Below are 17,657 nucleotides of genomic sequence, written 5' to 3' on the forward strand. Positions count from 1 at the left end.
CTCTCACAGCACCGATCCAAGACCACTGAGATTTCAGAATTTATTTTGCATCTCAGTTTACACCAATACGCAATCCGTAACACATCACCAGACTTCAGTGTGAATGCCTCTTTGTAACTGATAAATTTTCAAAATTACACAACATGCTGAGGCACACACAGCACAAAAAGATGTTATGCAGAGGCACGTTAGTAACAAATTCAGAAAAAAATTTACATAGTGTTTGAATGTAAACATTATCACAAGTAGGTATTTTGGCTTGTCAAAAACAGCAGCTACCAGTTAGTCCAAACAAGCCTTCAGATTTGAGAGCACAGTTTCAAGTACCCACAAAAATCATTCCTGTGACACTAAGACTGGTAGTCAAGCTTTGCATGGCCAGCGGGTGTGCCATTCAAGAAGAATTGAAAACCACAGAACGTTTCTTGCACATCGGCCAAAATATGTCTAAGCCATTTTTCTCACTGCCTAAAATTTTTAGCTGGTCTGTCTCCTTCATAGCACACTGAAGTATGCTTATTATTCTCAAGTGCTAAATAACTACAACAAACTGCCGTCATGACTAGCTTTCAAAATCATAGCTACAAGAGTTAAAAGGCCCACTTCGGAATGAGCTGAATAAAATACTGTTCTCTGTCTTATAACAAGTTATGAGAAAAACGAAAACATAATGTGTCTAGCAAAATGAACCCTCCTTATTTTCCGTTGGGTTCCCCCACACAACTTTTTCGCCCATGGACAACTACGTCACGCAACTTCAAATGCAGTAAACAAAACACAGAACTGCAAAAGAAAGAGCACTACATGCACAAAAAAAAAAAACATCAGAGATAAGCTAGCTGTACAAAACGTTTTTTTTTTTTAAATCACGCACTTCCTACAATATAAGAAGAGAAAAGAAGTGCAGTCCTGTTGCTGCATTATGCACAAAACAGTACTTTGAGAGTGCGTTTTTATCAATGCCTCCCTGAAAAAGAGACAACAGACTTATCAGTGTGCGTAAAAACTGAAAATACTTTCCATGCTCGTACACACAATCCTTCATCCAGAGCATTACTTGCTAAGAAAGGAAAAAAAAGAAGATGGTGAAGCTATTCAAACTAACAAGAACAGAAATTCAAAGAGGGCAGGTGCATCACAAGCCACGGTATCGCTGTCAAGACACAGCAAAGAGCTTACAAATTCTAGTTTCACAGCCTGCGCAGTGATGAATGTTGTGCTAGTTACAGACACTACTACATTTCTGGACTACCACATTTGTTCTGTGAATTGAGGACTTTAAAATGTCCCGGACAGGAGATGGTCAAGACGATCTTTACCGGGAAATAAGCCTGTGCAAAGTATGTGTACAGAACAGCCTTTAAAGTAATGTACGAATTTCATTCACCAGTTGAGCCTTGCTCCAGCATCTGAACAAACTTTTCTTGGTCTGGTTGGAACTGAATTTGGGGAAAATAGCCCCAACAGCCTTCATGCTCAGCTGAATGCAAAACACAGTCGAAGAATGATTGCGTCTGACCACGTTCGGAGGAAATGTGATATTTGCGTCACAACTACCGTGCATAACTATTCCTTCACTTGCAGTGCTTTTCAAAAGCTCCCAGGCCACTTTGCATGTCACTTAAGTTGTTTCTGAGCTGTGCAACAATGCTGTTGTTGAGAAAATTTGCCACATGCTTCAGTTACTGGCAGTGCGACTTGGGCAGTTTTGAAAAACACAATCCATTAAACTTTTTAATTAGGTTTTTTCTTGTGTCACACTGGTCCTAAATCTTCATCTACTCTTCTTCACTGAAAAAGCACTCACTACAGCTGAGATCAGCAGGAGGCACAACCTCAGCACAATGACCACATTTTCTTTTTGCTTATCAGCTTATAAGCCAAATCTACAGGGATACAAGTTCAGCTTGTGCATGGCTGCGAGGTCTGAAGCAACCCAATACAAAGGTTACCCTTTGGAGCATAAACACAACAACCACAGTTCTGGGGAAAAAAAAAAAAGAGAATAAAAGAAACATGCTTGCTCTGCGGCATGAGGACCTGTGATCCACAGCTCCCAACTTTCTTGGCAATATTGGCAATACTAGAGCACGCCCACTTGGTAACCTAGCATTTAGGCTAAACATAATGCTACCGTTTCAAGCAAAATGAATGAGAGCTTTTACACAGATGCTTCCTAAGCAGGTCGCATCATCCCATACTCCCAATATTGGCTGGCATACAGATATCAAGCACACTGCGCCCATTTATTTGGCCAACATAATGCGGATAACTGCAGTGGTGTGCACAAATGTGTGCTTGCAGTAGACCAAATTCCGCAAACCATGGCGAAGGTCAAACTAGCAAACAAAATTATGCCCAACCTCCACTGTACAAGCCCTGTGGGTGTTACTACAGATGCCTGACAGCACTACCTTACCACCTCTACTCTAGCCAAAAAACAAACAGCAGTTGTCAAGCTAGTTCAGCAGTATGAAACTGACAGATAGGGCAGTCTCGTATGCAAAGCCTACAATGTGAATGGTGCATTAAATATTGCCAGCACTTGAAAACGTCGCCAAGACTGCAGCTACTTCACCTCAGACGCCAGTTACTCTTCTTTTTCTTGAAGAAGCGCATCCAGATATCAAGCTCCAAAATCTGCACTTTCTTTGACTTGTCATCCCGATTACTTTTGTTGTACTTTGGTGCTGTGCCCCTAGAACACAGAGTCACACCTTCAGACAACTGAAAAACGCACCTTTAAACATGCATGCTCCCCAGAAACCTGCCTTCCTCAGAGGTCCAGCTTTGAAACACTGATCGCACCACATCAGAGAAGAACTGCCTAATTGCTTACAGGCTCACATGTTAACTAGCTACCCTACTAGCAACAGTAAGGATAGCCGAGCTATTATTTCATTGGCAGCTAACGCCTGACGTTGCATGCCCTCCATACAGAACCAAGCAGAGCTTTGAATACACAATATCCTTTGTTTCCACAAGTGTATATGTATATATACAGGAATGGTGCCCTACGCCTTGCATCACTTGCCTCTAAGTTTGCTTAGAGCCTCCTGGTCCTAAGTGCTAAGACAGATTATGTAGGAGCTGCATGGTGCCAAATTCGTCTTCAATGTAATTTTTTTTTCTCCGAATTATTTGTACACTATCGCAATCAACCAACAAGTATACACACTATCCATGTAATTCACTGTCAGATGTTTAAGCCAACAGCTGAAGAGGCAAATGAGAAAGCTTACAACCGCCGTTTCAATCACATGCAGTGGAATCACTGAAAAGTAACAAAACCAATTTTGACTTCACAGATTTCGTGGAAGTGAAACATCAACTGCCTGATTCACATTCACAACACACCCTTGTGTAGCTGACAACACGACACTTCAGCACTGCATCAACAACCACAATTTTCTTGTTTACAGCATGCCATAAGCACAACGTTGGTTGACAAATGCTGGAGACAACGCAGGCGACAATTCCTGCCAACACACTGACACCATTGAGACGCGTGAGCATGATGGCCATGGCTGAATCAGAAAGAGAGAGGATGGGGTGCGTAGAAAAAGAGATACGAGGTCACAAAAGAAACGCACAAAAAGGAGGCAAAATCTTGGCTAGAGGAATACTGTTAGCTTTGATAAAATGAGAGAGAGAAAAAAAAAACACACTGCAGAAAAGCAGGTTGCAGACCAATAGGGTAACAATGCTCCAGGCAAAATTGTATCACATAAGGTTCTAGAGAAGGAGCCTACAAAAATTACTCAACACGAACAAAAAGAAGCTCAAGACAGTAGACAATGTCTACAGGGCCTATAAATTGGGCTTTTGAAAACAAAGAAGTAAGTGAACAACTAGGAGCAAAAATTAATTGCACGCTAAGGTTTCAAAGGACAATTAATTCGAACTATGTACAGAGCAACCCAACATTAGAGCGACCCAGTGGGATTTACATGAAAACACACACTGCTACTTGTGAACACCAAGGGAAACACATGAAAGTGGAAAGCAAAAAAAAAAATTCCATGCACAAAACGAAACATGACAGCTTCTGCTGGATATGTTTTCTTTCATCGTGCCATTTTGGAAGCATAAGTCTACCAAGTAACCAATTCCGAGCTCTGGAAATCGAAAGCGACAAAGGAGATTTGTGGTTCCAAAGACGAACCAGGAATGACATAATGAGGCATTAGTCGCGAACACCTCAAAGTTGCCTGTCATATGATGACTGCATCAAGCACTGATTTTGGTCTCTGATGCTGAAAACGTAAAAAAACTGAAAGAAATACTGTAGGAGCCAAGTATGATGAAAGTACACTGCAAGAGAGAAAGGAAACAATATGAAAGTCTCTCAAGATATGAATTGAAGTATATGCAAATCTTTCACACCAAACCCTTAATCTGGAACTAAAGCTGAGAGGCAAAGAACACTATGACTGGAAAACATAAAGGGAGGGTGGGGGGTGGGGGCACAAAAAATAAAACAACGCAGAGTTTGGTTGGGTAGGTAGGTCGGCTGGAACAATGCAAATGGACACATGTGGCATGGCGTCCCAGTTTCGAGAGGAGCACTAGAGCACTTTCTGCTTGAGCTTGCCCTTGAAGATCACTGGCACCAGTGACAGCACGGCGAAGCCAGCCAGCAGGGTCACCGACCACCAAGAGATCGCGTCTCGGGATGACGTCAGCTGATGGAGCGTAGTGCCAGCCTGGATGGCGACAAACGATGGCGGTGCTACGCCTGCGTGGACGGAAGAAGAACAGCGACATCCTGTCAAGGCAGCTGTGACAGAGACCTGCTCATTCACGATGCAAACTATCCCTTGCATCTGGTACCTTTGTTATTTTATCGCTTGTGTTGATATTGTGTGTTCTCAATTTTTGTTCTACTTTTGCATTGTTCCACTTTTGTTGACATACCAATTCATGTTTTGTGCCTCTTCCTTCCCTCTCCTCTGTAATGTGAATGCTCCGAGGGTAAATAAATAAACAATCAACATTTTGTACGTCCCTTCCATCAAGCACTCAACTCTTTCATCACCATGCCACAGGCTAGTATGTGATCTGATAGTTTAACCACGCTGCAACAGTTTTAATCCACTGCTTTCAGATAAGCAGTGCCATAAATTTTGTGGCTTAAAAAATTATTAAGGCCCATAACTTTTTGTGGTAGAAAATTTTAAATTCCGTGAACTGAAAACAGAATTTGCAATACCGTACGGGAGACATCAAATAATGCTTCAGAATTTACCTCGCATTATGCCTGGAACCAAAGCAAGAATAAAGTATTAATTTTGTGGTTGGTTTATGGTTTGGTTTATGGGGGTTTAACGTCCCAAAGTGACTAAGGCTATGGGGGACGCCGTAGTGGAGGGCTCCGGAAATTTCGACCACCTGGTGTTCTTTAATGTGCACTGACATCGCACAGTACACGGGCCTCTAGAATTTCTCCTCCAAAGAAATTCAACCGCCGCAGCCGGGATTGTTTTTCCCTGCACTTTTCAAGGCAGTGAAAGTGACCTAAGCGACCAGGGCATCAGAGCCACTAAGAGAAGCCAACTTTTCGATGACCATGGGGCAAAGCGTGTGGCAAGCAAGAGCAATGGCGAAGGGACCTATGGATATAGAAAGGAGGTGGTGAGGTTAGTTGCAAAAAAGAAGGCACCGTAAGAGTTGAACGGTGTAGGAAAAGCAAAGAAGGGCAAATGGGCACAGGACTCGTCAGCTTCAAACACCAAGCAGTGGTAGGGTGGCAGGGTGGCGACGGCGGTTGCTGCTGCATGGGAGGCTTGGCTTTGTTTGCTTGTGGCAGAGTGCATCTGAGGCGTTGCCTCTTAAATAACTGACTTATCTGCTCATTCTGTATTTTAACGTGCCAACTGCTTTCTTTTTGCTTGAGGGGTAGGAAGGGGAGCCTCAGTTATGGTCGGCCTGAAGAGTTTAAAGAGATTCATTATAATCGTAATAACAGTTCTTTAAAAATTTTCCCGAGTTGCTAACCTTCCCGCTCACATTATATCCGCACAAATAAGATACAATAGTCAATTTTCCATCACATCATAGTTCCTGCTGGTGCCCCTAACAACAATAGCATTAAAAAAAAGAGACCGTGGCTGCTAATGCACCCTTCCGCAAAAGATGATTAAAGTGAAATCACAAGTAACTAGGGGCCTTAACTATTGTTCACGTTCCTTACAATAATCATTTTCTAACAGGTGACAGAACCCATAGAAAATAAATTTTGGCTGCATGCAGCAGCTTCACTTGTCCAGTGAACGTAGCGTACAGTATAAGAAAGTGCTAATTGCATATTTTAACCACCTGACAATTTTTAACCTCATGACAGCAGTGGAGGTTCTGTAGACAGCACAAGATCATCTGGCTTAGGCTTTGACAGCAATGCTTTATTGCAAAAGCTGAAGACATGGGCAGTTGTTTGGAGGTGGTCATTGTTCAGGCTTTTGTGTGTACCAATATGGTACACACAACCTTGTTTTTCTCCGACTACATTTCTGCCTTGACAACATTTAAACACGGCGACCTACAGCACATACTGCACTGTACATTGTTCTTGCCCACACAAGTTACAGGTGCTCGCATAGAATTCACTTTCAAAGTGACCTCTGGAAATTTCACTGGCAATAAGCCAGGTAACAGGAACTTCAGTTGGAGCAGAAAAGCCATCTTTTGTCATCGTTTAATGCCAGAATGCATGTGCCTTTCGTCTCCTCATAGCCTTCATGGCAATGCTAAACGTGAGCAGGCTCCTAGGAGGCACAGGGCTTCAAGTGCTTTTTTACACCTACAGCTTTAACTGAAATGCTTCTGCACTGCTCCTCTTATAGCCCCTTTGTCACATATATTTAGAAACTGCAAGAAATATGCCTCACCAATACCAACCGTGACTTTTTGACCACAGTCTAGCCCTGCCTTACTTTTCAAACCTGACTCTAAGCAGGATTCATCACTCCATACACACAGTTTTCTCAAAAAGAAAAAAAAAAAGCTTACTCGTGCCTCCAATGAAAAAAATGATTACAACAGTTTGGGTAACAGGTTATTGACAGTGAGAGTGCAACAGTTTTGACATCTATCACACTGCAATGTTAAATGGCACCCAAAACACAACTGCCACAGCTGAGCACCCAAAAAATTTATTCCACTAATGACCAGCTACGCTAATCCGTATGATAGGAAACCCTGCTAGCTATTACGTGCATTTTGTACCGTACGCACGCTGCTATGAATACAGGTAAATGCAATGTTGACCAGTAACATTAATATCTCCAGAGAGTGCTCACCAAAGAATGTGCCTAGAAAGAAAGGGGCTATGGGCACATCTATCACAGGCGCTGTGATGTTGATGAACCAGTTGGGCACAAACGGTGTCACACGCAGGAAAATCATGTAGTTGAGGAGGTTGTCCCTATGGTTTCCAACCTGCACATCACAGGCACACAAGGCAAGAGGCAGGAGAGAGAAGTCAGGGAAACGAAAATTCAAGATAGGGCAGCTACACAATGCACAACCTGAAAGGCCCATTTTACGTCCCCTAAGTGTCCTCTACAGAATGCACAACCATTTAACAATACAAACTACTAGACTCACATCCTCACCATCAGCCGCAGCAGCGAACTATCTGCAACCGTACCTGCACACTTCCGAACTTAATTTCCTTGCCTCAGTTTTTGCTACATCCACTCTGCTGTGCAGACCGCCCGTTATCTGTTTTGCAGATGAAGTTTCCAGTCCAAGTCTACTAATATCAAACATGACATCACCAGTTCATGCCTTCTCCTGTCCACACAGCTCTCTTTCTGCAACATTATACAGCGATTGTTGCAATGGGATTAAGTCAAGCTCTGCCAGCTTCCACTCCTTGCAGATATTTCCCATCTCTTTTCTCAGTCAGCTTCTGGTTTACAGTAGAACTGCTGCCCCGAGAACTTCACTGTTATCGGCAAGCAACTACTACATGGAAGAACACAGACTGCACAATTCATTCGTGTCAGAAGAGCATACCGCATAAGTGAAAATTGTCTTGAGCAGCAAACTGACGATTGGCGACACCGACCACTGAAGAAATGTTCTGCAGGAGCCAAAACGTTAAGAACACATCTTCAGTCGGAGTTTCGCCTTCATCTTCATGTCCATACCCAACCAGCTGGTTTCCTTCAAATCCCCGGCTTCATAAAAGAATGGTGAAACTCAAAAAAGCGCTTGAAATATGGCTATCCTAGGGATTCAGAATGGAGCTGCAAAGCTCGGCATGGCAGGCAACCTGCAATCATGCATTTATCAAGTCCACCAAACCATCAATGCAGAAGTTTAACCGGCCCCCTTTCTACAAAGTATGAATGCTTTATATAAGCTATGTCAACAAGGAACCACAGTTTCATTACTATGCAGCCCATCTGACCCACTTCAAGCAGGTGCTGTCTGATGCCATATTCAAGGCAGAACATGGGCTGAATGCATGCAGTTGAACACACACGGGTCAGACACACAAACAGAACATGGTGACATGCGGTTAAGTTTTTTGCAGGGGGACAGTGGGCCTGGCGACGCATCACACAAAGACAAAAGAATCGCCGTGTGTAGTCGCATAAGAAAGTTGTCCGGCCGACTCCGTGGCACTCATACCTGCTCTGACCACTTCATGGCCCTGGAGGGGAAGTATTTGAGCACAAGCTTCCTTCCAACCAGGTACGAGAAGAAGTAGCAGAACGACGCTCCCAACGCAGAGCACTGCAGGAAGATAAGAATGGATCACTTGCAGAACCAAATGGCCACTGCAAAGCCTTTTACACAATTGCTGCATGCTTATATGCTCTTTCTAAGGGCATGCTCTTTCTAAGCTGCGTTTGCGTCCACCTATCGCCTATTACACTCCCCGTTATTTTTTTCAGACATATGATACTTCCCAATAATTATGCAGGATATGCAACAATCGCACAATATATTCCTTGACACAATTTTTAATGGCTTTGTGTGCTGTTCACCTTTCTTCACAGCTGCGTTTTTCTTTCAAAGACTTTTATGTCCACTATATACAAGAGGCACCAATTCAGTTTCCCACCAGGGGACATCCTTCTAAATATATATCTCTGCAACCGACTCTTCCTTCAGTGAAGTAAACAATTCTTGTGGCCTGTCCCAATAAGTAAACAAACTAGAGAACAAAATGGGGACAAAAGAATTGAGCAGAAAAGAGTGGAAGGGCACGAAAACAAGAGCATAACTTACGAGGCACACCAAGAAAAGCGCCATAGGGAATGGAAACAGGAAACCGGAGAGAATACTGAGAAAGATGGAGCCCGGGATGGCAAAGGACTGCAGGCTGTATGGACACAATGTTGTCAGGGGCAACAACATGCACTTCAGCTCAGGCAATAAAAAAAAAAAGCAAGACAATGGAAGTGCAGCACCACAGGCACTGACATAAAGCTGCTGTGGCAACCACTTCAGCATCAGCAGTTCAAAAAAAACTTGCTTGATTGCAGTGCTACAGGTACAAGAAATGTTAGTAGTGTAATGCGCTGCCACTGGATGGTGCCATGAAACACAATGTTGAGCCCTGTCTAGATTGTAGTATTTATTGCTCCTGTACTCTTGTACAATACAACATGGCAGCTTAACACGCATCTCGAGTCCTTTTGGCTCTGTGCCAGCCTCTACAACTCCACCTCAGGTAGCGTGGTCACACTGCGTACACGTGCAGAAACCAACAAAAAATTTATCAAATGCTCTAATCATTGAGAAATGATAAAGCTGTCTTCATGAAAAATTAAGGACTACACTTAAGAGCCAGAGGAAGACGCATGTGGCTGTAATGTGTGAGAAAGATGCTGGCTGGCACTACACCTAAGTTCAATTGTAAGGGCATAATCATGGTGATGCACACAGGAGCAGACTCGCAAAGTTTCTATGGCACAGTACCCTATGACAATGCAAGCGTCCAACTGGCTGCTTATGCTGCCTCACTCAAACGTGTAGAGTTTCTAAAAACGGCGCTTTGTTTAACCTCCTTGCCATTATCGCAGGGATTGGCAAGAGACTAAACGAGAAAATGCAAATCAAATGAGAACAAATAATAAGCTTTAAAGTTTATATTACAAAAAGAAACCAGGTGCATGCTTGAAAAGGATACAAGATGTATGTGACAAAGAAGCCAGATGTGACGGCGAAAAAATAACGGTCCGTGTATCTGTTGAGCACCTGGCCCAAGCCCTTTGCATCTTCTATGTCCCGTGGAAGCTTGATGTGCTGCTTTTCAGATCTGATGTAAAAAACATGCAACACCATCAATAGCCAGAAAAAGCACTGCTATGAAAAATGAAAGGGAGAAATGGAAAACCCGCCTTACTTCCAAAAAGCAACATGCTCTTTCATACCCACACTGAATAAGCACGTAGGCAAAGAAACCCCAGCACTAGCTACTTAAGTTGTGCACAGCACAAACTTCAGAGGACTGTAAGTTTAGTCTTTATCAGCCTGACTACACTGTAATCTTAATCCATTTTAATTAAACAAGGAATTCTTGAACTGTATGCTTACACAGAGACAAGAGGTCACAGATCTCAAGAGCAGACAATCTTGCCAAGTGAAATTCATACTCACGGATCCAGCTTTGGGAAATTCAAGTAGACTAGAAAAAGGCACAGTAGTGAAGAAAGGAATATCATCACAAGGATTAGGAATGCTCGGCTTGTGCTCTCCCGTCCATGTTTCAAAGGCACTGTAACACTCTCTGAAAACAAAAAATGAAGAAGAAAAGCCAGTTGAAATCACGAAATGTTGAGTACAAAGCAGCTTCAGAAGTTACTGCCCCTGTGACTGCTCCTCATAAAATGCCTCTGGTATTGTAACATTGGTATATCACACTGATACTGTGAATTCTTGATTTGGGCTAACTTAACATGATCACTGTTTATTTGACCTGAAGCATTGGACTCATCGAATGCAAGAGCATTAAAGAAGTCCCATTTAGTTTTGCTCCCTTTTTCGTTTTTTGGGGATTCTCATTTCTCCCCATGGTAGCCATGTCATTGCTTTCTTAAGTTGTGTTCTGTAATTATGTGTTTAATACAATATTGTTCAACGAAACTGTACAGGGAACAATGAGCCTTTTTGTTCTCAGTTCATTGCCACGAAAAGCAAACACTGCTTTTTTTTATTTGTTTCCAAGAACAAAAACTGTTCCAGAATCATTCAACAAATAAAGCATGAATATCAATGTGCGATCAGACTTTTTCCATAAGATTCCAAGGCACACAGCAGGAGCTTGCATATTCCTAAACGGTACACAAAAGACATTGTCGGTGTAAGGTGTGAATGAACCAGCCTGCATACAGCACATGTGAGCTCATCTACGAGAATTCAGCCATGTTGTAGCCTACCATGTGAATTCATTTTAAGATGAAAGCCTTACAAGGCCTATTCGCAATGAAACCCGGCGTCAGTGTCGGCATCCAGAAAAAGCGGTCCACAAAACCCCAATGATGTCATCAGCAAAGAAAAAAACTTCTTCTGAAGGTGCGGAGAACTGAACTAAGGACCTTCAGATTGCGAGGAGAGCACACTATCCATAGGCCACAAACCTGCGCTGCTTCATGGCGAATAATGGTGAACCTAGTGTATGTGTTGCCATATAACTATATGACAATGAGTAGGTGTGCCATTATAAAAAAAGGAAAACACATATAAACTAAACAATTAATGCTTTCGCTTCCAAAGCACATAAATAGTCTTAAGTACCCTCTACAATTTTTCTCAAGTACCCATCTCAACAAACAAAACAGTTACAATTGCATGAAGGAGCAGCAAAGTCTCTGCTGCCTTTCAAATACTTAACACTAGTCCCTTAACTCAAACAATGCAAGCCCATTCCTGTCCTCTATTATGTTATCCTCTTCTCCTCAAACAAAGGATGCGATTCACACTAAACAAGTGTAACTGATATATAAAAGGTGTCGCATGATTGTGGAGTAATTATTTCTCTGCAGTTTTAACAAAAGCGACTTTTTGTTACTTTTTGTTTCTTGCGTCATATTTGTTTTCATTTGTTAAAATGACACTACTGTGTCTTTCTTTGGCTTACACTGATATTGTTCATCAAGGTAATTTATTTACCTGCAAAATATTACTACTGCTATGACGTACAAGAAAAGAATCCTAGCACATCATAAAATTCATAATTTTTTATTAACATGCCTATGATGCTACGAGCATCATCTGGACGTCCCAATCTGGCTACACGTGGCCTACTATGTTTGATTGATTTGGGAAGTAAAAATTACCGTAACAATGTACACCGAGGGGCCAGTTGGTCAGGCATACTATTTGTCCTCGCCTTTTTTGTGTGCTCTCTGAAAGCTGCATTCTTCATTAAAAATTATCTTATTCGCTTAATTCAATTTCCTGTGAAACCAATAAAGTACACCTACATAAATAGTGAAGTTTTGCTCCCGCTTACAAGAAATGTTAACAATTACAGTTAGAAAAAAAAAAATACTGGCAAGCACTGGTTACAATTAAATCAGAAGCTTTTGCAAAACTGTCACATTTGCTTCTTGACTCTCGATTAAAAGTTTCAACCAGCAACAAAAGAAAAAAAAAACACAGGTGGTGCAGCTCCAGTTGCTATTACTATTGCTGACAAAATGCCTTTCATACATTTTGAAACCTTGCGCTTATAAATGAAGTTGCTCATATGGTAACCCCTGGCTTGGCAGCGAAAAACCTGCAACTCAAGACGCCTACAAAGTGACCACAACTCAGAGCAAGACATTCACTAAGCACTTATGGAATGACCTTCCTTTCAATCCCAGCCAGTTCTTCGCGGAGTTTGGGAACAAATTTTGCAGGGGACGTCTACTTCGTGACTGCTAACGGAATGCCCGGCCGTCACAAATGCATCCAAAAGAAAAGAAAAAATGATCGAACTAATGAAAATGAGGTTGAGAGATGTCCATATTCGTGACATCACCTCTTTCTCAGAGCGCTGTGCACAAAATAAATCTGCGGACTAGGTCGAGCTATTCAACGACTGAAGAAGTGCGCGATAGCAAGGCTTGTCCTAATATGATAATCCTTAGTTGTTGACCCCAAGGCCCCGATGGCGTGACGCTCATGGGTTCAGTCGGTCGGCAACACAAGCGGTCAATGCAGTACACGAACAGTTTCGCTTTTTTTTTTTTTTTTTTCCCCAGAGACGGGGTCCCATGACAGCGTCATAAAAAGGGCCCACTGCGCATGAAATTTGCGGCGATTTGGGACACTCGACTGCTTCAGTGATCACGCGACTTGAAGGCCTAGGAAGGTGACCTGAACAGTGAACGCCTGACTTCCAGCAATGCGTCAAGCTGCGCGCAGGAGTCAAAGCCCGTTCGCTTCGACGAAACCCCACTGCGCGCGACGCCTACGCTCGACAGCTGCGGAGCCCGTACCTACGCACTAGGCGAAAAATTTGACTCCAAAGCTTGCTTTCCCCGACTTGTCATTAAAAGCACGTAGTTACATCTCTCAATTCGTAAATGCCATCGCCGTTCTTCAGGCTGGCAAGAACATTTCATTCAAAGGAAAACGTCTCAATGCAGACGGAAATTAAGAGAACAGAACCAGCTGTAGATGCACAAATAAGCAGAGGTCTCAAATTGATCCAGGTATTTACCAGTGGTTTAGTTAAAGGGTATACGTGGATTGTGACGTGTTTCCTTCATCGAGCTACGTAGTACAACAAATTCACCTAACCTTGAAACACAGCGTCACAATGGGTTTATTCCAGCTGTGGCCCGAAGCACGAGCAGGGCCTATATTAATCGCCAATCGGTATAAAAATAAAGGAAACAAATGTGTGTGAACGAACAGCATATTTACTTAGGTATGAATGAGACAAACTGTCTACGGAAGTTCAAGAACGCGTATAAAAACATTTCAATAACGCACCTTGTTTCATACTCGCATCACACTCGGCTGCCATTTTTAACAAGCAAATTTCCTTGATCCCCCTGGCGGGGAATGACAAAAAAGCTTAAAAGTCATTTTGCTGGAAAAGGCTAGTTAGAGGGCAGTAAAGTGAATTCACTGCCGTTATGGAAGCTTTTTGCAAATGCTGACCTCAGAACAAGCGCAAAACAGAACTTTCCCCGTTTTCTTTCCCCGTGTCGTCTGCAATGTGTCGGGGCTGAAGTTGTGCGCGAAGCAACCTGTCTGCTACCTCGAACAAAATCACATGTCCGAATCTTGCCGGTCTGTCACAAGTCAGGGCGTAGTACAAAGTATTACGGTGGCTAGGAAATAAAGCTGATCCGACGGCGGCGCGAGGCGCGGCCAGTCACTGCCGAAATGGAGCGGCGGCGCGCGAGCGGTGGCCGCCGCTCGAGTGCAGCTGCGGCTTGCAATCATCCTTCCTCCATGCTTCGCAATCTACTACGGAAGTCACGCAACCGGCTACAGTTCTCAGACTTGCGCATGAAAGTAGGTAAGGAACACATCTGTTGGAAGTGTCGGAAAAACCATTCTTGAACTAAAGATCCCACCGTTTCGAAGCTGTGAAAACCTGAATTGCTGTTCCATCCTTGTTTCTAGCTTTATCAAAATTCTGTCACACGATTGAACACAGCTTCTGCTAGCAAGCTAGCAGACTCAGGGATGAAAGATACCAGGACCATATCATCATTTGGGCCGCAATAAAATAGCAAGAAAACCTGCAGCGAATTCAATGTTCGCTTAATACAACGTACAAAAAAGGAAGACGTTCACAGTTCTTCCTTATGTAGTACACTGCCTTTCGCATGGCTTCAAAAATGTAGCCAATAGGTGTACGATGTGAGCGTCGTTTTTTCTGCACCAAATAAACTCAATATGATTTGTGCACTTGTGGGAAAGAAGGCTCAGAAAAGTGACCTGCGGCATCGCACGGAAGAAAGGTTTTGGCATGCTCTGAGGGTGTCCCAGCTAAATGTAACCAAGCTTTTAAAAAAACACGGGATGTCCTAGCCGTCTGAAACTAAATGAGGGTTGTTTAGAGTCGCGTGACCTAGTCTGCAGTATTTTTTCGTTCTTCAAGGTTGACTAATTAGTTACGCTTAATTAACTATACTTTTTAATTATTAACTTGAGGAACAAAGTGTCAATGGAAAAGTTGTAGATCGCTTTGAGCTTACAGAGACATTTGCATCAAAGTAATATTTACGTAAAGTAGTTTTTTTACCGGCCTTTAACCATAACCCGGGCAATAAGAAAAAGCTTCCACATGACAACTGTGCCACTTCAACGTCACAAGACGCGTCTTAAAGAATAAAATCCGTTTTTTCTGAAGTCCTCTCCTCGATGAGACTTTGGGTGCACATTGGGGCAGAGAAGTGAGCGAGCAGCTGGTCACGTGATAACTTTATTTTAAGGCCAATAAACGAAGCTGCGTAAATTGTAACTTGACGGAAACAGCACTAGTAGCGGTTTTTCGAGGCGATCTAAAACTTTTTTATTGACATTTTCTTCCTGAAGTCAATAATTAAAAAGCTAGCTGATTAAACTTAACTAATTAATTAACCTTGAAGAGCGAAAAAAATACTCAAGACTAGGTCACGCTGCTATGAACAACCCTCAGTTAGTTTCACTGGACTAGGACACTTCGCCTTTTTTTAAAGTTTAGTTACATTTAGCTGGGACACCCGGTATAATATTCCTCTATCCTGTGGACAAATATAGATTGGCCAGACATGGCGGTGCATTCTAATAAGCGCCTGAAAGAACACCTGGTTCAACTAGATCACTAATTTAGCTGACCGAAACTGCATAAATTGTAAATCTTGCTTTCCTTCATTAGTGACATTTTGTTCAAATCCCCTTGCGATTACCGAGATTTGCGAAGCTTACCACATGACGAAAAAAACAAGATAGTAGGGCCATTTTTTTTATCTACACTGGCTAAAAAAAATGGCCCTAGTGCATCAGCAAGCCATCTATCCGTCTACATGATAAGAACGTTCCTTGATTCCAGATAGCATGCGTTATGTTTGGTTGTCTGATTATGTGTCCGCGTTTCCTTTATAATCTCTTTTTGTGTGTGTGAATCAACATCAGCTGTGAGTCAGTGCTCGGCCTGTGTTCCTGACTCTTTCGTTCCCGTCTTTTGCGCTGTACCCTCAAGAATGCGGCATTTTTCTCGGCCGGTCTCCCCGCAGACCCGTGCAAAACTGAAACTTGTTCTTTAGTTTTAATCAATGACTCAAAACCAATTCAACCCCTTTTTCACTGAAAAAAACTTTGCAAATCTAGGCCGTTCCTTATAGAAAAAGGCCCAAGCGGCGAGCCCTCGAAACAGACGAATGATTTATTTCCAGCTTTGTCGCACAGAATTCCTTCGCGAGGCGCTCCGATGTCTCCTATGTTTCAGACTTATCCGAGTCCGAGAGGCAGTAAACAATCAAATTCCAGCGTCTGGACCGGTTCTCTAGGTCATCGATTTTGCCTTGAATTTTCGATAAGTCTGAACTATATAGCAGAAGAAGTTGAGTACCGGATGATAAGGATTCAGTTTTACCCTCTATCTTATCGACACGCTTAAATCATTCTTAAGGGATAAATAAGCTGCAGAGCGTTATCTATATACTGACTCATGAAAACGCGTTACTGGCTTCAAGCTGTGTGACTGTGCGGGCATTATCCAGCTTTTCTTCCTGTGGCTTTGTCATCGCGCCAGGGTTTACCTTAACATCTCCCCCATGAAGTAGAGCTGACTAATCTGACGACTCTCTAAGCCTTCTTCTTTTTGCGCCGTTTGGATGACGGGAAGATGAAAATTTAAAAAATGGTTTGGTTGGTTTGGTTTATGGGGTTTAACGTCCCAAAGCGACTAAGGCTATGAGAGACGCCGTAGTGGAGGGCTCCGGAAATTTCGACCACCTGGGGTTCTTTAACGTGCACTGACATCGCACAGTACACGGGCTTCTAGAATTTCTCCTCCAAAGAAATTCCAGCCACCGCGGCCGGGATCGAACCCGCGTCTTTCGGGTCAGCAGCCGAGCACCATAACCGCTGAGCCACCGCGGCGGCAAAATTTAAAAAAAAAAATTTAAAAAATGATCTGACCCTCATCGGTCTGGGGCCTTTCTGGAGTATAGCCAAAAACACTGGCAGCAAAGGCAGGGTCTAACGTTGAGGACTGACTGCCTCGTATGAAAGTCGGTGACTCAGGTATTAGTAGGGAGAGTCCCGCTGCTGACTGAAGCTGCCTGCCTCTGGTGTTGGACGTAGCACATTCCCATTTGGCAGGACGCGCGTTAAAGTCCCCACATGCTGCGTGGTCTTGACTTTTACGCCCGGCGCGCAGTACTAGGAACCCTTTTTGTCGCGCGTTTTGCTGGCGCTTCTTTGAACGCTGAGCTCCCAGCTGAGCTTCAGTTGCAGCCAACTGGAATCCAACTGGAATCAACTGGGAAACTGTTCCTTAAACCAGTTTGACCAGTTACGATTTTCACCTGGGGGATGCTGACGTTTACTTGCTTGAAAGACTCTTTTTCCCTCTGTATCTCTGCTCGCTTTCTGGCGTTTAAAGGGCAACTGAAGAGGTTTCAGAATTCTTTGAATTTAAACGATCCGGATATGTGAAACTCAGGCAGGCATAAAAGGCATAAAAGCAGGCTGAGTTAGTACAC

The 17,657-nt window shown here is 43.1% G+C and overlaps 1 protein-coding gene across 1 annotated transcript; it reads right to left on the reverse strand.

Annotated features, from left to right (window-relative positions):
- Nucleotides 1-15: 15 nt before the first annotated feature.
- Nucleotides 16-13,986, reverse strand: stas (Transmembrane protein stas). The gene is made up of 7 exons (XM_089565598.1): nucleotides 13,945-13,986; nucleotides 10,618-10,747; nucleotides 10,148-10,276; nucleotides 9,244-9,337; nucleotides 8,641-8,745; nucleotides 7,299-7,437; nucleotides 16-4,738 (listed from the first exon to the last, which is right to left on the reverse strand). The coding sequence occupies exons 1-7, from the start codon at nucleotides 13,976-13,978 to the stop codon at nucleotides 4,569-4,571; spliced, it is 801 nt and encodes a 266-aa protein (XP_089421724.1). The 5' UTR covers nucleotides 13,979-13,986; the 3' UTR covers nucleotides 16-4,568.
- Nucleotides 13,987-17,657: the final 3,671 nt, after the last annotated feature.

This window comes from Amblyomma mixtum, chromosome 1 (assembly GCF_055824585.1).
Source record: "Amblyomma mixtum isolate Tamu chromosome 1, ASM5582458v1, whole genome shotgun sequence".
In the NCBI taxonomy this organism is placed as follows: domain Eukaryota; kingdom Metazoa; phylum Arthropoda; class Arachnida; order Ixodida; family Ixodidae; genus Amblyomma; species Amblyomma mixtum.